We start from the raw sequence: 23056 nt of genomic DNA on the forward strand, positions 1-23056 counted from the left end.
GCCCATATCCCGAGGAGAGCTCCCGTTTGTTTGAGGCGAGCGCCCATATTCCGAGGAGAGCTCCCGTTTGTTTGAGGCGAGCGCCCATATCCCGAGGAGAGCTCCCGTTTGTTTGAGGCGAGCGCCCATATCCCGAGGAGAGCTCCCGTTTGTTTGAGGCGAGCGCCCATATCCCGAGGAGAGCTCCCGTTTGTTTGAGGCGAGCGCCCATATTCTGAGGAGAACTCCCGTTTGTTTGAGGCGAGCGCCCATATTCCGAGGAGAACTCCCGTTTGTTTGAGGCGAGCGCCCATATTCCGAGGAGAACTCCCGTTTGTTTGAGGCGAGCGCCCATATTCCGAGGAGAACTCCCGTTTGTTTGAGGCGAGCGCCCATATTCCGAGGAGAGCTCCCGTTTGTTTGAGGCGAGCGCCCATATTCCGAGGAGAACTCCCGTTTGTTTGAGGCGAGCGCCCATATTCGGAGGAGAACTCCCGTTTGTTTGAGGCGAGCGCCCATATTCGGAGGAGAACTCCCGTTTGTTTGAGGCGAGCGCCCATATTCGGAGGAGAACTCCCGGGTGTTTGAGGCGAGCGCCCATATTCCGAGGAGAACTCCCGTTTGTTTGAGGCGAGCGCCCATATTCCGAGGAGAACTCCCGTTTGTTTGAGGCGAGCGCCCATATCCCGAAGAGAACTCCCGTTTGTTTGAGGGGCGCACCCATATTCCGAGAACTCCCGTTTGTTTGAGGGGCGCGCCCATATTCCGAGGAGAACTCCCGTTTGTTTGAGGCGAGCGCCCATATTCCGAGGAGAACTCCCGTTTGTTTGAGGCGAGCGCCCATATTCCGAGGAGAGCTCCCGTTTGTTTGAGGGGCGCGCCCATATTCCGAGGAGAGCTCCCGTTTGTTTGAGGGGCGCGCCCATATTCCGAGGAGAGCTCCCGTTTGTTTGAGGCGAGCGCCCATATTCCGAGGAGAGCTCCCGTTTGTTTGAGGCGAGCGCCCATATCCCGAGGAGAGCTCCCGTTTGTTTGAGGCGAGCGCCCATATCCCGAGGAGAGCTCCCGTTTGTTTGAGGCGAGCGCCCATATTCCGAGGAGAACTCCCGTTTGTTTGAGGCGAGCGCCCATATTCCGAGGAGAGCTCCCGTTTGTTTGAGGGGCGCGCCCATATCCCGAAGAGAACTCCCGTTTGTTTGAGGGGCGCACCCATATTCCGAGAACTCCCGTTTGTTTGAGGGGCGCGCCCATATTCCGAGGAGAACTCCCGTTTGTTTGAGGCGAGCGCCCATATTCCGAGGAGAACTCCCGTTTGTTTGAGGCGAGCGCCCATATTCCGAGGAGAGCTCCCGTTTGTTTGAGGGGCGCGCCCATATTCCGAGGAGAGCTCCCGTTTGTTTGAGGGGCGCGCCCATATTCCGAGGAGAGCTCCCGTTTGTTTGAGGCGAGCGCCCATATTCCGAGGAGAACTCCCGTTTGTTTGAGGGGCGCGCCCATATTCCGAGGAGAACTCCCGTTTGTTTGAGGCGAGCGCCCATATCCCGAGGAGAGCTCCCGTTTGTTTGAGGCGAGCGCCCATATTCCGAGGAGAGCTCCCGTTTGTTTGAGGCGAGCGCCCATATTCCGAGGAGAGCTCCCGTTTGTTTGAGGCGAGCGCCCATATTCCGAGGAGAGCTCCCGTTTGTTTGAGGCGAGCGCCCATATCCCGAGGAGAGCTCCCGTTTGTTTGAGGCGAGCGCCCATATCCCGAGGAGAGCTCCCGTTTGTTTGAGGCGAGCGCCCATATTCCGAGGAGAACTCCCGTTTGTTTGAGGCGAGCGCCCATATCCCGAAGAGAACTCCCGTTTGTTTGAGGGGCGCACCCATATTCCGAGAACTCCCGTTTGTTTGAGGGGCGCGCCCATATTCCGAGGAGAACTCCCGTTTGTTTGAGGCGAGCGCCCATATTCCGAGGAGAACTCCCGTTTGTTTGAGGCGAGCGCCCATATTCCGAGGAGAGCTCCCGTTTGTTTGAGGGGCGCGCCCATATTCCGAGGAGAGCTCCCGTTTGTTTGAGGGGCGCGCCCATATTCCGAGGAGAGCTCCCGTTTGTTTGAGGCGAGCGCCCATATTCCGAGGAGAACTCCCGTTTGTTTGAGGGGCGCGCCCATATTCCGAGGAGAACTCCCGTTTGTTTGAGGCGAGCGCCCATATCCCGAGGAGAGCTCCCGTTTGTTTGAGGCGAGCGCCCATATTCCGAGGAGAGCTCCCGTTTGTTTGAGGCGAGCGCCCATATTCCGAGGAGAGCTCCCGTTTGTTTGAATCGAGCGCCCATATTCCGAGGAGAGCTCCCGTTTGTTTGAGGCGAGCGCCCATATCCCGAGGAGAGCTCCCGTTTATTTGAGGCGAGCGCCCATATCCCGAGGAGAGCTCCCGTTTGTTTGAGGCGAGCGCCCATATCCCGAGGAGAGCTCCCGTTTGTTTGAGGCGAGCGCCCATATCCCGAGGAGAGCTCCCGTTTGTTTGAGGCGAGCGCCCATATCCCGAGGAGAGCTCCCGTTTGTTTGAGGCGAGCGCCCATATCCCGAGGAGAGCTCCCGTTTGTTTGAGGCGAGCGCCCATATCCCGAGGAGAACTCCCGTTTGTTTGAGGCGAGCGCCCATATTCCGAGGAGAACTCCCGTTTGTTTGAGGCGAGCGCCCATATTCCGAGGAGAACTCCCGTTTGTTTGAGGCGAGCGCCCATATTCCGAGGAGAGCTCCCGTTTGTTTGAGGCGAGCGCCCATATTCCGAGGAGAGCTCCCGTTTGTTTGAGGCGAGCGCCCATATTCCGAGGAGAACTCCCGTTTGTTTGAGGCGAGCGCCCATATTCCGAGGAGAACTCCCGTTTGTTTGAGGCGAGCGCCCATATTCCGAGGAGAACTCCCGTTTGTTTGAGACGAGCGCCCATATTCCGAGGAGAACTCCCGTTTGTTTGAGGCGAGCGCCCATATTCCGAGGAGAGCTCCCGTTTGTTTGAGGCGAGCGCCCATATCCCGAGGAGAGCTCCCATTTGTTTGAGGCGAGCGCCCATATTCCGAGGAGAGCTCCCGTTTGTTTGAGGCGAGCGCCCATATTTTGAGGAGAACTCCCGTTTGTTTGAGGCGAGCGCCCATATTCCGAGGAGAGCTCCCGTTTGTTTGAGGCGAGCGCCCATATTTTGAGGAGAACTCCCGTTTGTTTGAGGCGTGCGCCCATATTTTGAGGAGAACTCCCGTTTGTTTGAGGCGAGCGCCCATATTCCGAGGAGAGCTCCCGTTTGTTTGAGGCGAGCGCCCATATTTTGAGGAGAACTCCCGTTTGTTTGAGGCGAGCGCCCATATTCCGAGGAGAGCTCCCGTTTGTTTGAGGCGAGCGCCCATATTTTGAGGAGAACTCCCGTTTGTTTGAGGCGAGCGCCCATATTCCGAGGAGAGCTCCCGTTTGTTTGAGGCGAGCGCCCATATTTTGAGGAGAACTCCCGTTTGTTTGAGGCGAGCGCCCATATTCCGAGGAGAACTCCCGTTTGTTTGAGGCGAGCGCCCATATCCCGAGGAGAACTCCCGTTTGTTTGAGGGGCGCGCCCATATTCCGAGGAGAACTCCCGTTTGTTTGAGGCGAGCGCCCATATCCCGAGGAGAACTCCCGTTTGTTTGAGGCGAGCGCCCATATTCCGAGGAGAGCTCCCATTTCAACTCCACCCGAGTTTAAAAAAAACCAAGTATTTTCGGGGGGAGGGGGACAGAGGAGAACCCAGACACGTGGCTTGGTGACGGAGCAGTGGGGGCATCTCGGCCACGGCTTTCTGAGATAGCGCCATGTCCAAGCGTGGCACCTCCCGGTCGGACCGGGCTGGCAGAAGGAACTTTCTCCCTTTCGGTGACAGCCTCTGCTGCCAGCTCTGCGAGGGAGGGCTGATGTGAAGCAGTGGCGTGGCAGAGGAACAGAAAGGCCATGTGAGGTCCGTTTTCATGGCTTCCTCCGAGTTCTGGACAGTCGGACGGGTGGCAGGGAAGGTGGCTCGTTTCGAAGGCGGAAGGTTCTGAAAAATAGGCCCCATGGGATTGTTTGCAAATTACCGGAAGCCTTCCCCGGAGAGCGTGGCTGTAGCCCCAAGACAGGCGGCAGGCCGGCCAGGCGTGGGAGCAAGTTGGCCGGGGCACTTTTTGAGGCCAGCCTGCTTGGACTCCAGCTCAAACACAAGCCCCGAAGTCGTTGGTTGGACACCACTGGTTAGTCCTAGGTATCCGGCAGGAGCACCTAGAACCAAGCAGGACCCCCATGCGGTAGGGGCTGCACCGCCTTGCTCGAAAGAGCCTAAATGGAGAACCAGCCTGTATCCCCCGTGTGCCTAGCTATAGACGTGCCGTGGGGCACACGGATGCCTAGCTATAGACGTGCCGTGGGGCACACGTGTGCCTAGCTATAGACGTGCCGTGGGGCACACGGGTGCCTAGCTATAGACGTGCCGTGGGGCACACGTGTGCCTAGCTATAGACGTGCCGTGGGGCACACGGGTGCCTAGCTATAGACGTGCCGTGGGGCACACGGGTGCCTAGCTATAGACGTGCCGTGGGGCACACGTGTGCCTAGCTATAGACGTGCAGTGGGGCACACGTGTGCCTAGCTATAGACGTGCCGCGGGGCACACGGGTGCCTAGCTATAGACGTGCCGCGGGGCACACGGGTGCCTAGCTATAGACGTGCCGCGGGGCACACGGGTGCCTAGCTATAGACGTGCCGTGGGGCACACGGGTGCCTAGCTATAGACGTGCCGTGGGGCACACGGGTGCCTAGCTAGTGATGTGCCGTGGGGCACACAGGTGCCTAGCTATAGACGTGCCGTGGGGGCACATGTGTGCCTAGCTATTGACGTACTGTGGGGCACACAGGTGACTAGCTATAGACGTGCCGTGGGGCACATGTGTGCCTAGCTATAGACGTGCCGTGGGGCACACGTGTGCCTACCTATAGATGTGCCGTGGGGCACACGTATGCCTAGCTAGTGATGTGCCATGGGGCACACAGGTGCCTAGCTACTGACGTGCTGGATCTGACCCCCAGGCCTCTTGCCAGCCGTTCATCCTGGATGAATTTCAGAGCGACAGGTTCGTCGTGGAGGGTTGAGACACTTCTCGCCCTGTGCGACGCAGGGGCTGGTTTGCATCTCGGCCCTGCTCTGGCAGGCTCCGGTGAACATCTGAGCAGCTCGGGAGTTGAATCTTTTGAGATTTGCCCATAACGAGCTGCAGATCCACCCACATCCGATCTGGAATCCCACATCCAGCTGCTCACATCCGGGGGAGGGGAGAACTAAAATCAGTACCCTGCCCGGAACAGCGTAGCTGGGGTCGTTAGGCTGCAGCGATGCAAGTGGATTTCGATTCTGCCGAGAGCGGGTGACCGTGGCGTTGCTGCTCGCTGCTGGCTGGATTTCACAATGGTTGGAGGTTCAGCTCCCCTTGTTCTGCTGGATTTTTCTCCCGGGCAACAACCTCCCACCTGTCCGAAGCAGCCCTAATGCGTTAGCAGGACACTTGTCTGGAAGTCTTGGCCCATCGGTGGAATTGCTCGGTCGGCCAGTCACTTATCCGCATTGAGCAAACGGTTCTAACCAACGCAGCAGCCGTGACGACTCATGAGGCCTGGCTTTTGTTTCCACGCCCGCCCCCCGCCTCCTCCCGCGGCCGGCGTGGGTGCGGGTCTGCATCTGTAAGTCCGAAGGCTGAAATGCAAGCGAAAGGAATGTGGCAAATTTCCTTTCGGCAGCTCGGAGCCTCGTGTGTCGCCTTCGTTTTTGCTTTTTGCAACATTCCCACACCTCTTCCTTCCAGCGAGAAAGCCGGAATTGTTTGGCGCTGGTAAAATGCCGCGTCAGGGAGATAGAAATCAACAGCGAGACGGTCCTCCCCCACCGCACACAGGCGCTGTACAAAGCTGTATTTGTGAGACCTGTAAGACACACAGCTGCCTCTGTTTGCCCCTGCTTCACATGGGTACTCTGTCTCTGTAGCAGGTGTGCTATATATACCACCCACCCTCCTGTGAGCATGCATACGCCAGACCAGCCTCTCCCTTGATAACACGTACGTGCCCGGTTGTGGGTGCGTTGGTACACAGGCTGCTGCGTGTGTGATACACGCGTGGCTAGCTGGTTTTACAGAGGGGTATCTACGCTGTATGTGTGAAAACTCACATTCTGGGCTCCAATTAGGTTTCTGTACCAGAACCAATCCAGTGGGTTGAGCAAATGCTTTGACATAAAGCGTGGGTCCCCCGTTAGGCTAAAACTAGTTTTTCAGGTGGGAGATGAGGTAAGGGGACTGGTTTGTGGGCATGGTGGGGTGAGAGCATCCAGGGTGTATTCTGTTCTCGTTTGCACCTGGGCTGTGTCTACACTGGCACCCTTTTCCGGAAAAGGGATGCAGATTAGCCAAGTCGGAATTGCAAATGCAGCGGGGATTTAAATTTTCCCCGCTGCATTTGCATGAATATGGTGGCCGCTTTTTTCCGTCTCGGGGCTTTGCTGGAAAAAAGCGCCAGTCTAGACGGGGATCTTTCGGAAAATAAAGCCTTTTCCGGAATATCCCTTATTCCTGGAGTCTCTCGGATTAAATCGATGGAGTCCCTCTGGGTGTAGATCGGGGACACAGACGCCGGAAAATGGCCTCCTGTCTTTGTGTTAACATCAGTGGGAGTACGTCTACACTGCGCAGCTGTTCCGGGATACCGGAGGAGTCCCGAAATAGCTGCCCCGCGTCCAAGGAATTCGCCCGTTATTTCGAAATATTGTTGGAAATAACGGACGCGCTGTTTCGCCATCCTGGTAAGCCTCGTCGCACAAGGGATAAGGGATGGCTCGAAGAGCGCGATATTTTGAAATTTGGCGCCGTGTAGATGCGCCTGATTTTGGAAAAGCCTGTTTTGAGTTTCAGGGGCTGTGTAGACGCACCCTCTGAGTGCAGGTGAAAGGCCAACTTCCTGGGTCACTGCAGGCGGGGCGTGTTACCGTTGCGTGCCTCAGTTTACCAGCCTATCCAATGCGCGAGGGAGGGTGGTTAAACACCCTCATCAGGCAGGGAGGGTTCATCCGTCACCCACGGCAGGGGTCGTAATTAGTGAGCAATAATGAAGGCGCTTTGAGATCCCTGGGTGAGAGGAGGTAGGACAATAGCGGGCGCTGCTGTTTGGCCAGAGGGCTGTTGCTTTGCCACCTCACCCCGCCAGCTGGTTTCCTGCAAGCTCCGGGGAGTCGGTCTTCCTGGCGGCCCACCCCTAACGCTGGGGCTGCCCAAGGGCTCTCTTCTCTAGGAGGCAACGGGTTCAGGCCCCCAGCACACTCAAGCATCAAAGAAACATGTCACCCTGCCCTGCCTTCCAGGCCCCACGGCCCGTCATCCTGCGGCTGCCCCCCAATCCGCAGCGGGGGCTGCTTTTCTCCCTGGGTCTAGGTTCCCTCCCCACGCGGCCAGCACCGGGCTAGGGATGTTAAGGACTAGTCGATTCCCAACCCCCCACTTGCTGCCTCTGTCAGATAAAGGCAGCAAAGGGGGGAGGGAGGGAGAGGGAGTACTTCAAAGCGGCAGCACCGCACAGCTGAGCCTGGGATCAGCTGGGGACTCCCTAGCTGATCCCAGGCTCCAGCCGGCATTTCCACGGAACCTGACATCAGCTGAGGAGTCCCCGGCTGACCCCGGCTCCGCGTGGCACTCGTGTACCATTGTACCCGCTGGGGACTCTTGTAGATTTCAAAGCTGGCACCTGCGTGCAGCCCGGAGTCAGGGGGACTTCCCGCCGGCCCCGGGCTGCAGGCGGAGTTCCGCATTCCTCCTTGGAAATGCACAAGAGCCCCAGCAGGGGCCCAGCGGGGACCCTTGTAGATTTCCAAGGGGGAACATGGAAGCGCCTATCGACGAGTCGAGGTGTCGATGGAAATTCCATCGACTCCTCGACTAGTCAGTGAACCGTTATTTAACGTCCTTACACCCGGCCTGGCTGCATCACTGCCTCCAGCAAGGGAAGCCCAAGGTTCACGTCTAAGAAGGGGTCTGCCAGCCAGCCGGCTTCATCTTGTCCAGTTGCTCATGCCCCTTGCCAGGACGTAACGACAGCCGGTGGGTGGAACTCGGAGAGCCAGGGCCGCAAACTCCCCGTCAGTAGCAGCCGAGACGCCGCTCACGTTTCTCGCGCTGTACATTGAATTCCTCTTCTCTGACCACTGGATTTTGTGTGTGTGTCTGTGTGCCTTGACTACAGTGCGCTCCCCGCCCGGCCTGGCCAAGACCCCGCTGTCTGCTTTGGGACTGAAGCCCCATAACCCAGCGGACATCATGCTGCAACCCACAGGAGGTGAGTGAACGGGAGGGGTCCGAGGGCTGGTGGCGGGTCTGCATGGCGACCACTCTGCTGGACCGGGGCCGTCCATTTGGGAGAACGGAGGGATCCGGTAAAGCTGAGCCATAAACGTTCAACCTCAAGATACTGGCCCAAGTCCACCGTGTCCGTCCGCAGAGAGAGGCGGAGAGCGCACTGTTTCTCCAGGTGCTGCTCCCGAGCTGGGGTGCGGCCCGTGGTTGTCTCGAGGGCTGGCTAGGTGTGGACCCCCGCAGGTGCACCAGAGTCGGATGTTGCTCGACGTCCGTCCTGGGCCTCAGAGCCCGTGGCCAGGAAAGGCAGGTTCTTGGAGCCACCAGGGGGGTTGAGAAATTCGCCGGTGGAGCAGAAGAATGGATGCATTTGCTCAGCCCGTCCAGCCCCGTGTCCTGCCCTCCAACAGGGCCAGGTGGCCCTGAGGGAGCCACCAGAGCAGAGCATCATCGAGTGATCCCTACGTATTGGTGTACCAATTCCGCCGTGGCTTGGCCCTAGGACCACGGGGCTCTGCAAAGGTCGCTAGGCCAACCCCCGCCAAGATCCAGGGAGGGGCGAGACCACCCCTTGAGGTTGCTTCGAGCCCTAGAACAAGGGGATGCTCGGCCCTGCGGCCAAGTGGTCCCGTAGCCACATACCACCAGGGCGGTGTGGCCACTGAAAGGCTGCTAGCAAGGAGCTGTGCCGGAGCATGGTGGCCCATCGCCCGCTGCCCTGTGGGGCCGTGTTCTCCTCTCTGGGCCGGCACCTGAGGTCCTTGCTTGCGGAAGCCAGTGGGCTGTCCTGGAGGAGCGTGGAAGACTGTGTCCGTGGTTCGCTCTCTCCACCCCCCACCCCCTTCTCCCTTCTTCTCTCTCGGCCTGTCTGTGTCACTCTCACCTGGGCTCTCCCGGCCTGTGGCTGCGGGCTCAGGGACAGAGCCCAGCTTGCCAGCCTCCCCCCGCCAAGCTGGGAGTCTTGCGTGTCGCCTGCTCCTCACGGCGTTTACCGGGCGGGCGGCCCCCCTCGGGGAAGCCTGGGGCTGTGGGCAGCAGCGTTTCAGCGGCCGGCTCTCGCTGTGGGGAAGCAGAGGGCGTCAGAGCAGAAAGGCTGACGCACAGCCTCAGGAATGAAGAACTGCCGCCGTGGGAATGTTTCCAAGGGAATTGCCTCAGCCCACAGCGAGCCACCTGGTGTAGGCTCGTGCGGCTTCGCCCCAGACCTGCGTGCTGACCAGGGAAGGCAAATGGAAGGGAATTAGCCTGCTAATTAATAACACCCTCCCTTTTGGACATAAAGCAGCGCCTGCCTAGGACCTGGTTGGCAGGGCAAGACTAATGGGGGAGCCATAGGAATGAGTCCGTCGGCTGAGCGCGATGGGCCAGGGGTGTGTGAAATCAATGGGGTTTAGGCACCTAAATACAGTAACTTTAAAACTCTCGGCCTCCTTCCCGTTTCTGTGCCAATTCAGGTGACAAGAAAGCAAAGAGCATTAACAAAGATTTTTCTCTCTCTCTCTTCCTTCTCCTCGCATCGCTGCTTTTCCTTTCTCTGCCCCGGTCTGTCCGTCCTCTCCCTCGCGCCTCCATCTCCTGTCTTTCCCCCTTGGCGCTAGCAGGGGAGGCAGTAGTTGAATCTGATGAAGGTAAGAAGGGACTGTTTTTTTCTTTATTCGTGCTAACTCTTTTGGGCAGAAAGAGAAGGCGACCTGCTGAGCTCATGAACACTAACACCCGTGGTCGGCTTGATTTTTTTGCCTGGTGCGCAGAAGGGTAACAAAGTGCCTGCAGGATTCTACTGCAGCACAGTTTGCTAGTGAGTTATAGGAGGGCGCCAATCTTGAAGCAAATAAATCCAGGGAGAGTTTCCTGAACGTGAAGTGTGCAGGAAAATGATCCACTATAGGAGTGTCCTTTCGGCCTCTCCCGTATGCTCGTGCATCATTTCCCGTCACACTTCCTGCTGGCAGGCGGTACTTCCTGGAATGCCATTCCCGCCACAGTGAATCAGCATGCCGTGAGCTACTGCCCCCCCAGTTCAGGGTTACCAGGTGTCCAGTTTTTGCCTGGACAGTCCATTATTTCTGGCCCCTGTCCGGTAAAAAAAACCAGAAAATACCTGACTTTTTTTTTTCTCACCAACTTTGGCTCCCCATTTTTTTTTCTCAACCAGTTTTTTTTTCCTGCCATGTTCGGGATTTTTTGTGAAAGTATCTGGCAACCCTACGCCAGCACCTCTTTCCTGCTGCCATGCAGCTGGTCGCTGGGACCACCAAGTCATTAAGATGTTGTTGTGAGTGATACGTTAACATCCCAAGACTCCCTTTTTGCTGGCCTGAGGGGAATGAAATTAAGCAGGGCCACAGAGCTAACGTTCCTGAGTTTCAGGCGGCAATACGTGTCTTAGGCCAGGCTCACCTGAGGTTCGGTTTGTGCTTTGGGTTTCAAATGAGACATACGGTCCAGGCGGAATGCTAAACCCTGCTAAACAAGAACGTCCAAGTGTTTATAGGAGCGGGACATTAGCATCCAGCGAAACATAAGCACGAGCCTTATAGCTACCGAAGAGAAGAGCTTGGAATTTGCACGCCTACACAATCTGTCTCCATGCTTGGCTAGTTTGTGTGTTGCAACCAGACAAAGACACTGAGTTCGAAGGGGGACATTTCCGTCAGAGCTTCTGTTGTCAGTCACAGTGTGGGCCGAGTTTCTCGCACGTATTTCAGTCCTGTCTGGGTCTCTTGGGGGGGGGAGGTTTCATCAGCGTCTGTCCATTTTTGTGGTACCCAAAGCATTCTCGCCAACACGCCTTCTTTTCTCACGTCTTCAGCATGGTGTTTGCCTTTCAGCCCCGTCGCTTGGTGTTAGCCAATTACAGGGCAGTTTCAGCTTTAGTTAAAAACCAAAGTTTCCAGGCCTCATGGTTTCAGAGCAAGGCCTAAACACAGGGCAAGAGATAGTTGCAATTTAGTTTGTTGTCGTTTCAAATGTTTTTTAACAAGCAATTGGCTTTTTGATCAAATTGGCTTTTTATGTGATTAGTACCATTGTCAACCAGTTCCCCTCACCCCTCCCAAGTTTTCATTAAGACAAAGAAAACAATTCAGCCGAAAATAGAATAGTTTGGGAGTTTGGCTGATTTTTTTTGGTTACCAGAAATGGACAAATGTTTGATTTTTCAGGTTTTTGGCCTTTTGACAACCCCCCAAATCTTTTGATGAAAAATGTGGATGAACATGAAACCCTTTTGCTTTTTCTCAAAAGTGTTTTGCAAACCAGGTTCACTTGCAGCCCCTACAGCTCAAAACCAGAGGGGAACTACAAAAAGATGTAAAACATTATTTGTAAATATTACATTTAAGCTCTTTTTAAGTCAGTTTCATGCTGTTTAGGGTCTGTCTGACTCCTGTGTTTTGAACACTTTGGGATTGGCATGACCGCTTGGCCACTACAAAATTCTTTTACCTGTTTTCTTCATGATTCAGACGACTTGAAAAAGCGTTGTCTTTTAAAACCGAGCTCTTCTGAATTCTGAACATGGACCAACACTTTTGCCACAAGGAAGAAATTAACTGAGCAAGTTGACTAGTTTAGAAAAAAGAAATGTTTTTTGATAGAAACATGCCTTCGCCCTACAGGAACATTTTTGATCTTCTCATGTGTTATGGAGTTTGTGCTTTTTTTCCCCCTACATTTTTTCCTAACACTTTTGTAAAAAAATTCTGCTTCCCTAAAACCAGTTTTCAGCAGATGAAAAACCCTGGCGGCCTCTCCACTCTGACCTTGGATAAAAAGGAAGGGGACAATGTACCCCCAAATTTAGGAAATGCGGAAAAAATATCTCTGGTTTTTGAACCTTTGGGTGCACAAATAAGGGGGAAGTTTTGAAATGTTTCACATTTTCCCTCCCAACTAAGTTTAGAATGAACGTTCTAGCTATTGGAGAACTGCCAATCACGCCGCTTCGGGAAGGCTGTGTGGTGTAGTAGACAGAGCGCCTATTCAGCAGCGAGCAATCTCTGGGTTGTGCATCCTTGCCAATGCAGCGGGGCGGGGGGAGTGGGACTGGACTTGGTCAGCAGCCCTCAGTAAGCATTGTATGCGTAATTGGCACGAACACCTGCTCTCTATTCTCCCTTGGCCCTGCAACTCTCCCTAACTGTTCAGCTTGTTCCGTGCGGCGTGCCAAGCCCAGGGATGGTCTAGCAAGCGTGCCCTGGGATAGATACAGCCTGGCATGCACAGAAAGGTGCAGCTGCACAACTGGAAGGGTCGCTGAACTCCTAGGCGTGTGATTATTTTTGTTGGCGGCGCAGAGCGAAGCCGAGTGTAGCCTGACGCTATGGAAAGCGCACCTGTGTTCCTTTCTGCACGGACGTTACAAAGGGGTCTTTCCTGACATGTTCCTGCTAGATAATGGGCTAGAGAATTGGGCCAGGCATAGGAAAGGAGCTGCAGTTATTTCCGCAATACTCCTCTAGGCAGACTGTCTAAGCCGAATGTGATTTATGTGTAAACAGCACCGTTTTGCAAACACCCCCAGAGCAAATGTTTCAAGTCTGCTTCCGGTTTTAACATAAGAATGGCCAGACAGGGTCAGACCAAAGGTCCATCCAGCCCAGTGTCCTGTCTGCCCACAGTGGCCAGCACCAGGTGCCCCAGAGGGAGGGAACAGAACAGGGAATCCTCACGTGATCCCTTTCCTGTCATTCATTTCCAGACACAGAGGCTAGGGACACCATTCCTACCCATCCTGGTGAATAGCCATTGATGGACCTAACCTCCATGAATGTATCTAGCTCTTTTTTGAACCCTGTTAAAGCCTTGGCCTTCATAACATCCCCTGGCGAGGAGTTCCACAGGTTGACGGTGCGCTGTGGGAAGAAAAACATCCTTTGGCTTGTTTTAAACCTGCTGCCTATTCATTTCATTGGGCGACCGCTCATTTGCAAGGAACAGTTAATTATGGGCACAAAACGGCAGGGGCAGATTTTCAGTTGCTAATTTACCGGATGTTCCTTCGCAGCCGGGGCCTGGCTATCTGAATGCTGAATATGAGCATTTCCGCCGGGAGAGGGGCCTTTGAAGAGAACACCCTGTATGTATCGAGGTGCAGCTCTGCTCGGGGTAACTTCCTACCCATCCTCAGCTACTAACACGTCTTCCTTTGCTGTTACGATGGCATCCCAGCAGTTCCCTTTAGCCCTAAAGCCTTCTAGATACAGTCGACGAGAGCCATATTTTTATCCTAAAAGCCAGGCTCAGCTCTCTTTCTGCCCCCAAACTTCCCACGCCTGCCTCCTCTCTCCTGTGACCAAGATCTGGATTTTCCTGGTCTCACTAGACCGCGATGCTGCTGGCATTCCTTGGCCTCTTGCAGGCTGACTCATGCAGGGGCAGGGACTGGGAAACAGAGCAGATTTAATTACTGATCTCGGGGAAGGTTTATTACTCCCGTTCCGTCCCTGGAGCAGCACTTTGGCCCGAGGCTGAGCCAATGAAATTCAACAAGGGCAAATGCAAAGTTCTCCACTGAGGGAGGAACAATCCGTGTCACACATACAGAATGGAAAGCGACTGTCTGGGGAGGAGTCCTGCTGAAAGGGATCTGGGGTCGTAGTGGACCACAAGCTAAACATGAGTCAACAGTGTAACACAGTTGCACAAAAATCAGACATGCTCCTGGGATGCATTAGCAGGAGTGTGGCGAGCAAGATACGGGAAGGAATTTTTCCGCTCTACGCTGCACAGATCAGGCCTCAGCTGGAGTGTTGTGTCCAGTTCTGGGCGCCACATTTCAGGAAAGATGCGGAGAAATTGGAAAAAGTCCCACGAAGAGCAACAAAAATGGTTAAACACATGGGCTGTGTCTACACTGGCCACTTATTCCGGAAAATCAGCCGCTTTTCCGGAATAACTTGCCAGCTGTCTACACTGGCCCCTTGAATTTCTGGAAAAGCACTGATGATCTACTGTAAAATTGTCAGTGCTTTTCCGGAAAAACTATGCTGCTCCCGTTCGGGCAAAAGTCCTTTTCCGGAAAATTGTTCCGGAAAAGGGCCAGTGTAGACAGCACAGATTTCTTTTCCGCAAAAAAGCCCCGATCACGAAAATGACGATCGGGGCTTTTTTGCAGAAAAGCGTGTCTACATTGGCACGGACGCTTTTCCAGAAAAAGTGCTTTTCCGGAAAAGCATCCTGCCAATGTAGACGCGCTTTTTCCGGAAATACTTATAACGGAAAGCTGTTCCGTTTTAAGCATTTCTGGAAAAGGGTGCCAGTGTAGATGTAGCCATGAGCTAGGAGGGAAGACTGAAAGAACTGGGCTTGTTTAGTGTGGAAAAGAGAAGACTGAGAGGGGACATGATAACAGTGTACAAGTATCTAAAAGGAAGTCACAAAGAGGAGGGAGAAATATTGTTCTCCTTGACCTCTGAGGACAGGACAAGAAGCAATGGGCTTAAACTGCAGCAAGGGAGGTTTAGGTTGGACATTAGGAAAAACTTCCTGCCTATCGCAGGTAAAACACTGGAATAAATTGCCTAGGGCGGATATGGAGTCTCCATCACTGGAGATATTTAAGAGCAGGTTGGATAGACACCTGTCCAGGATGATCTAGACAGTGTTTCTCAACCTTTTTATATAAAGTACCCCTTTAAAAAAGATTATAAGTACCCCCAGTCTCTACAGTTTTCAGACACAATATTTTTTCTACCATTGCAACACTGAATCATAGCCGGGCGGGCAATGCAATGTTTGGGTGTAAAAAGTACAAAAATAATAAAACGCTGGAAAATTGAACACAACCATTCAGTTTTCTCCAAATTGCAGTTGTGGTGAGGTACCTCCAGACGTCTCTCGGGTACCCCTAAGGGTACTCGTACCCCTGGTTGAGAAACAGTGATCTAGACGGCGCTTGGTCCTGCCGGAGACTGGACTCGATGCCCTCGCGAGGTCCATTCTCGTTCTAGTGTCCTGTGATTCCATGACCCACGGGCCGGGTTCGGCCGAAATACCGAACCCCACCCAGAACATTCAGTCTGAAAGGATCGGCCCTGCTGGCTGCCAAGGTCAGTTCCTGCCCTGCCCAGGTATGTAGGCAAGGCTGGAGCGAGAGGTTCTGTACCCAAGGGATCGACTCATCCCTTCACCACTCCCTTCTCTGAAAAACCTGGCCCTCGCCTTGGTTCCTGAGGCGGGGATGTCGGCCCTGGAAGGAAGGAGGCTGCCTTGCCAGCGGGATCCTCGTGTAACCTTTGTGCTGCCGGAGTGCTTAGGGGAAGCGCAGGCTAGGGGCTGTACTAGCAAAGGCAGCCCTCGGCCCCAGACAGCTCGCGGGGCATCAACCAGAGCCGGGGTGGGAGGAGACTGGGTAACGGAACAGGAGGGATGCTCTCTTTTTAGCCAATCGGGAGCAGCGAAGACGATCAGGAATCCCGTTCATTTCCATAGCGGTTTGTTTTCTGCCCAGCCGTGGATCACGCGTGCAGCCCACTGCGGTAGAGACGCCAAAGATCTCTGAGGTTACCTGGCTCCCGGCCTCGCTCACACGGGACGGGCGCCTCCAGTGAGTTCCAGGAGGGAAGAAAGGTCTGGGTAGGGGGGATATCACCGATACTGTGAACATAAGAATGGCCAGACGGGGTAGGACCAAAGGTCCATCCAATCCAGCATCCTGGCTGCCAGGTGCCCCGGAGGGAGTGAACAAAACAGGGAATTATCCAGTGATCCCTCCTCTGTCATCCATTCGCACACAAACAGGCTACGGACACCCTCCTTACTCTCCCCGGCTAATAAGTATTGATGGACCTAACCTCCATGAACCTATCTAGCTCTTTTTCGAACCCTGTTAAAGTCCTGACACGTACAATGTCCTCTGGCGAGGAGTTCCACAGGTTGACTGTGCACTGAGCGAAGAAATACTTCCTTTGGGTTGTTTTAAACCTGCTGCCTCTTAGTTCCAGTGAGTGACCAATAGTTCTCGTGTTATGGGAACAAGTCAGTAACTTTTCCTTATTCACTTTCTCCACACTGGTCAGGATTTTATAGACCTCTCTCCTATCTCCCCTTCGTCTCCTCTTTTCTAGGCTGAAAAGTCCCCGTCTTATTCATCTATGAATATGATTCTATGATTCTATGATCTCTCTTCCTATGGCACCCAGGCCAACCCCCTAACCACTGTTGTTGCTTTTTCTGAACTTTCTCCAATGCCAAGATCTCTGCTTTGAGACAGGCGACCGCCTCTGCGTGCAGGATTCTAAGTGTGCGCGTCCCACAGACCGCAAAGGCAGGAGAAACCTGGTCTGTAGACAGGAGGCTAGTGAGTCAAGGCGGCAGAGACGAGCTGGGTGAAACTCAGGTCTTGTGCGGTGCTGGTGGATTTGATTTGCAGCCCGGGCTGTGTGTATAGCAGTGTAGTGCCTGCGTCACCGGGGCTGGCATGCCACCCTCCCTCTCTCCTCCCTCGGGAAGAGTCTGAAACCCATGCCTAGGGCTGGCCGTGTGCCGCGGGAAGGCAGGTGGGCGACAGCATGGCCATGGCATGCCTGGCTCGGCACCAGCCCCCCGCGGCCCTTGGCCCTGAGGCGGTGTCGCCAGCATTCACGGGAGCCGTGCGGAGACCTCGGCCTGACCGGGACGGGCGGGAGGCCGGGGGTGTCTTTCCCCGAGCCCCTTGGAATCCCTCCCGCATTCAGACGAGGCCACGGTGCAGCCGGGCCGCCCGGCTGAAGGCAGGGTCAGGGAAGGGCCCCTCGCAGAGACAGAAAGTAGGACAGCCAGGGGGCATGGGAATGGGGCACGGGGAGTACGAACAATCCCACCGCTTGTTTGTCTCGCCCTTGGAAGGGGAGCTGCAGTGCTGGGGGGAGACAGGCTGACGCGGCGTCTGGGGGGACTGTGGCCAAAGGGGGAGCCGGGCAGGGGGGGCAGGAGGCGCGTGGCAGGGGGCAGGCGACGGAGGCCTTCTGTCCCCGTAGCTAGAGCTGGCGCTGAAGTTGGAGGGACCAGAGAGAGCTCTAAGCTCTGCTGTTGTCCGGGGGGCGAGCATCCCGCCGGGCCGGTCGTGTCGCGCAGAACGCGCCTGGCTTCTGTTCGGGGGGCCAGACGGGCAGCTGGCATGCAAACGTGTTACTCCACTGCGGTCGGCGTCACGTGGCTCCCTGCCGGCGCTCCGGACAAGCCGCAGCGGCGAGGGGAGAGCGCCCGAGGCCTAGGGGCTGTCCCGAGGCACCCGCCCGGGGCGTGGCAGCTGGAGCTAACCCTTTGGACATGGGGGGGGGGCTTTAATTGCCCCCTCCCAGAGGGACTCCTCTTGGCTTGTCTCATCTGCGGCTCTGCAGGCCCAAGAGGGCTTGTTCGGGGAACCCGCCGCCCGCTGCCTGGTTCAGGCTGCAGCTGGGCTTGGCACCTTAGGAGACACCCCTTTGTCTGCCCTCGGGGGGTGCACATCCCCGCTGTGCTGGGCGTGCAGCGGAAACGGGCCCGGGCCCTGCCTCGTTTGAGAAGCGATCCGACCTGCGGGAGCTTAGGGCCAGGCAGGCAGGGAGCCTGGAAGGAGCTGGTTTGCAGTGGGGGTGGCGGCTGACTGCTCATGGCCGCGACGGGGCCTCCTGGGTGTGACGGGCAGGCAGCTGTGGGGTGCACGGGGCTCTCGTGGCGAGGAATGACGGGGGAGACAATCCGGAGGGGTCTCATAGTCGTAAGGCGAATCTGACCCGGCCGATGAGACATCCGCAGCCTCTCGCGGGACCCGGTTCTGAGCTCCTGCCATGCCTGCTGGCTTTGTCACAGCTTTGGCACTGCCCATGTGACAACATCCCGATTGGGTGAGGGACAACGTTCCCTACAATTTTTTTCCCATCCATGTGTGGAATGAATTTTGTTCTGTGCACCGATGCACGTGTGGATGTGCACCACCCTAGAAACATGCTGGGGGCGCTCTGCCCATCAGTCAGGTGGCATTTGAATCTCTCCTGGGTGGCCACCCAAGTGGGGAGGGGGGATTTAATTAATTGGTGGGACGGGGAAGCAGAGGGTTTCTCAGGCCGGCTGTCGGGGCCATACCGAGGTTAGTGATTTGAAACGGGGAGGCTGATGAGCAGGCCCTGGCTGTGAACGGCCCCGATCCTGAGCTGCAGTCAGAGGGCATGAGCATGTCGATCTCCCCCCTTCCTCTCCTTTCGCCCCCAGAGCCCAGGAGCTACGTGGAGTCGGTGGCCCGCAAGGCCGTGACGGGAGCCGGGGGGGTGTCCCCGAGCCCCCCCTCTCCGTCGATCTACAGCCCTGAGACGCCGGTGAAGAACGGGGTCTTCAGCAATGCCTTCACCGCCCCCAGCCCCATCTCCACCAGCAGCCCCATTCACAGCATGGACGGGTAAGGAGAGCGGGGTGCTGGGGGCAGCCGGGAGCAGGCACCGTGGCACTGGGCGTGCTTCGGCCTGCAGCCCTTCCTTACCCGAGCACGCGCGTCCTGAGTGGCTAAGCGCCCGGCGGTCAGTTCGCAGCTGTGCACCCTCATGCGTCAGGGCATCAGCTGCCCTCCAGGGGTCAGGAAGGTTCCTCCACACCCAGCTCCAGCTCCAGCATGGTCTCTGCACCTGGCTCACAGCTACCATGTGAGCCAAGTCAGGTGCAGAGACGGACATTGGCCGTGGTTGGACTAGACGGGTCTGGTGCCAGCGGTGGGATAAGACACACCCTGACCCCAGGGGAAGAACCGCGGGTGGCGATTCTCAAAGCCTTCTGGTGTCCGCTGGGCCTGGCTTTTCCAAAGGGATTTAAAGGCATTCGGCGCCCGGCCCCCGTCCAATTCCAGTGGGTCCTTTGGCAGTCCCGCCCGACGTGGGGCGCGAGGGCTGGGATGTAGGACGGCCGGGGGTGGGGTTGTGCCCAGGGCGGCGTGGGGGTGTGCGGAGGTGAGGGAAGGAGTGGGTGGACGCGGGAGAGGGTTGTGAGTGCGTGAGGTGTGCATGTGTGTAGGGTTGTGGGGGGAGGGGGCGTGTGCGCATGCAGGAAGGGTTGCGTGTACTTGAGAGTGTGTGTGTACACATGTAATGTATGCATGTGCACCCATGTAGAGTTGTGTACGCGCGCACACATGTAGGGTTGTGTGTGTGTATGTGTGTGTGCGCACACATGTAGGGTTGTGTGTGTGCGTGCGTGTGCATGCACATGTAGGGTTGTGTGTGTGTGCGTGCGCGTGTACACATGTAGGGTTCTGTGTGTGTATGTGTGTGTGTGTGTGCACATGTAGAATTGTGTGTGTGTATGTGTGTGCATGCACGTGTAGGGTTGTGTGTGCGCGCGCACACATGTAGGGTTGTGTGTGTGTATGTGTGTGTGCATGCACGTGTAGGGTTGTGTGTGTCTGTGTGTCTGTGTGTCTGTGTGTGTGCGTGCGCGCGCGCACATATATGGTTGTGCGTGTGAGGCTCTGTGCACCCTTCTGTGTGCAGGGGGCGAGCGGGAGATGGTGTGCCCGGGTGCAGCATGGGGAGCTGGGATTGTCTCTTGGCTCCCCAGGAGCTGTGGGAATGGGCGCTGCGGGGGCCACCCCACACCTGGCCCTCGCTCGCCCCTTCCCTTCGTCTCCAAGGGGGTGGGCAGGTCCCCAGGGAGGCCTCGGCGCCCACAATTCCCCGTCCTGAGAAGGGGGCAGCACAGGGAGGGTGATCTTGGGGCTGACACCCCCAAGTGGGACGCGGAAGGTCTGGTTTTGAAGCCAGGCTCTGCCACCGGTTTCCTGGGTGACCTCGGGCAGGTCACTTACACTCAGCGCCTCACCGATTTCGAGGCACGGACTACCCCCCGAAACAGAGGGGCCTTGGAGGTCTCCGTCTGACTGGCCCGGCGCCTCAGATCTGAGCTGAGCTGTTCTCTTGCCTCTCCCAGGGTGTCGCTCCGCAGCTACCCGTCCGAGAGCAGCGGCCCCAGCGCCGTCACGCCCCCGCGGCCCTCGGCCGATTCCAGCTTCCTGTCGGCGCAGAGCAGCTACCAAAACGCCTCGCCCCCGTCCTTCCTGGGCTCCGTCTACACGGGCCCCGAGGACGCCCCCGCGCCGCAGGACGCCCGCCCGTGGCCGCCGGCCCAGGTCAGCGTGGTGGGGGTGCACGTCCTGCCGGGGAGCCCTCACACCCTGCAAAGGACGGTGGCGACCAACACGCCGCCCAGCCCCGGCTTTGGGCGAAGAGCGCTCAATCCCAGCATGGCGACCGCCCCCGGCAGCCCCGGCCTGGGCAGGCACCCTCTGGCGGCGGCCCCAGGCAGCCCGAGCCTGGCCCGGCACCAGGCCGCGAAGGCAGGCAGTGCGCCCGGCACGCCCGGCAGCCCCAGCATGGACCGGCACCTCATGTACGGCTATTCCGCCCCGGAGGAGCAGCGCCCCTCGCTGTCCCGGCAGAGCAGTGCCTCGGGGTACCAGGCCCCCTCCACCCCGTCCTTCCCCATCTCCCCTGCCTACTACCCCGGCATGAGCAGCCCGCTCTCCTCCTCCCCGGACTCCGCCACCTACCGGCAGGGGAGCCCCACGCCGCTGCCGCTGCTGCCGGAGAAGCGGAGGATGTCGGCCGGCGAGCGGTCCAACAGCCTGCCCAACTACGCCACGGTGAACGGCAAGGTGTCCTCGCCCGTCGCCAGCGGCCTCTCCAGCCCCAGCAGCGGGAGCACCGTGGCCTTCTCACACACCCTGCCCGACTTCTCCAAGTTCTCCTTGCCAGGTACGGCTTGGCGGGCGCAGCGCCGGGGCCGGGGCCGGAGCAGGCCAGGCCGTGGCCCACGGTGCCGGAGGCCACGTTTTCTCCAGAGGCCACCTGCTCTCTGGCTAGGCCGCGCTGTCCCTCCTCTCTGGGCCTCGCCCTCCCCTGAGCGACCGAATGGATCTAAGCCTTTCCTTGAGAGCAATGTCTCCCTTCGGCTCTGGCCTGAGGATGCACCCGGAGGCCCCGGCTCAGGTCTCACTCAGGCAGAGCTCCCGTTAGCGGAGGAACTGCCTTAGGGTTGGGCCGCTCGGGCCTGTCAGTAGCGCCTCCTGCCTGCGTTTGGCCCACAGTTCCCAGAGCCGCTGGGGAGCTGGGAATGGCCGGGTTGGGTGGATTTACCCCCGACATCGGGAGATAGATACCTCTCAGCCTCACTGCGGGGCCGGGTTCGCTCCCCTGCCCTCCTTTGCTTTCCCTTGGGCTCACACGGTCACACTCACACCAGAGCTAGCAGCAAAGGGAAAAGCACCGTGTGGTCCCCCAGCCTGCGCACGGCGAGGTCCAAGCAGCTCAGCCGGGGACATTCCTGACCCTGGCTGCCTGCCGTACGCAGGCGAACTCACCGCTGCCCGGATAAGTCCTTTGTGACGGGCCCCTCTGCGTAAGCATGCTCTGTCTGACAGGCATTGAACGGCGCCTCTTCCAGTACCCCTCCACTGGTGCTGGCCAGCGCAGGTCCTCTGAAGTCAGGGCAGCTCCCGGAGCTGCTGGTCCTGTGTGTTTATCTGTATTTTACATGGCCGGCTTCCCTTCCCGCTTAGCCCCCTGGGCCAGGAGCCGGCCAGTCACAGCACAGCGGAGCGGAGCACGTGCCACCCTGGCCCTGCAAACTCTTCAGCACACGCTTAATTCCCAGAATCAGAGTCCCAGGGCGGGCAGAGACCCCAGGAGTCGAGTCCAGCCCCCTGCCCAAGGCAGGGCCAACCCCAACTCCATCAACCCAGCCAGGGCTTGGTCAAGCCGGGACTTAAACACCTCTAGGGATGGAGACTCCACCCCTCTCTAGGGAACCCAGCCCAGCGCTTCCCCACCCTCCTAGGGAAAATAGTTTTTCCTAATCTCCAACCTAGACCTCCCCCCTGTAACTTGAGACCATTGCTCCTTGTTCTGCCCCCACTGAGAACAGCCTCTCTCCATCCTCTTTGGAACCCCCCTGCAGGAAGCTGAAGGCTGCTCTCAAATCCCCTCTCACTCTTCGCTTCTGCAGACTAAACAGACCCAACCACCCAGCCTCTCCTCGTAGCTCATGTGCTCCAGCCCCTGCATCATTTACGCCTGTTGCGTCGCTCGTTTAGGTCAGGGGGTTGGAAAGCGACAGCCCCTGCCTCGGTGTTTGCCGGCTCAGGAATGAGGGCGCCCTAGAGATCTCTAGATGGGCTGAGTTGGGGGTCAGGCCATTCACCAGGGTTCAAGGAAGGGGAAGCTACGGATGCGTTCAGAGAGCTGCGGTTCAGCGCGACCCGTAGGAGCCTCTGCCCCGCGGGACCCCTCTGGATGGTGAATGTGGATGGGCTCAAATGCTTCCCTTGATTGTCTCTCCCTCCCCCTCTCGCAGACAGCAGCCCCGAGACGCGGGCCAACCTGAAGTTTGTCCAGGACACCTCCAAGTACTGGTACAAGCCGGAGATCTCCCGGGAGCAGGGTGAGTGGCTGAGCCAGACCCAGGGGAGGGGACGTGGAAATCGGTGCACCCAGGTGGGTGGGGACGGAAACCTTGGGGGGCTTATCCTCATCCTCGAGCATTCCCTCCCCCGTCTCCGCATTGTGGCTGCCACGACACACCCGCTGCCCCGAAGGCCTGTTCTATTGACCTCTGGGCCCCACGTCTGCCGCCTCCTTCTGTCTCTTCCTGCCCATCCCTGCTCGGTTAATCGCACACGTGTCAATAGCCCCATAGAGGGAAACGGGGCCTGATCCCCAGGCAGGACACCTGGGGTCTTTCCAGTCTTATTAACTTCCCATATGGAACCCATT

General features: G+C 57.4%; 1 protein-coding gene across 13 annotated transcripts in view; it reads left to right on the forward strand.

Annotated features, from left to right (window-relative positions):
• Positions 1-23056, forward strand: part of TNS1 (tensin 1) — a 241298-nt gene that overhangs the window by 200035 nt on the left and 18207 nt on the right. For 10 of the 13 annotated variants that reach the window (XM_075932996.1, XM_075932995.1, XM_075932999.1 and 7 more), the window contains 5 exons: positions 8233-8325; positions 9944-9970; positions 18516-18699; positions 20217-21040; positions 22638-22724. In XM_075932996.1, coding sequence (XP_075789111.1) covers positions 8233-8325; positions 9944-9970; positions 18516-18699; positions 20217-21040; positions 22638-22724 — 1215 coding nt within the window. The remainder of the gene's footprint in view (positions 1-8232; positions 8326-9943; positions 9971-18515; positions 18700-20216; positions 21041-22637; positions 22725-23056) is intronic. The other 3 variants (XM_075932997.1, XM_075933000.1, XM_075933005.1) reach the window with 1 other exon arrangement.

This window comes from Pelodiscus sinensis, chromosome 7, assembly GCF_049634645.1.
Source record: "Pelodiscus sinensis isolate JC-2024 chromosome 7, ASM4963464v1, whole genome shotgun sequence".
In the NCBI taxonomy this organism is placed as follows: Eukaryota; Metazoa; Chordata; order Testudines; family Trionychidae; genus Pelodiscus; species Pelodiscus sinensis.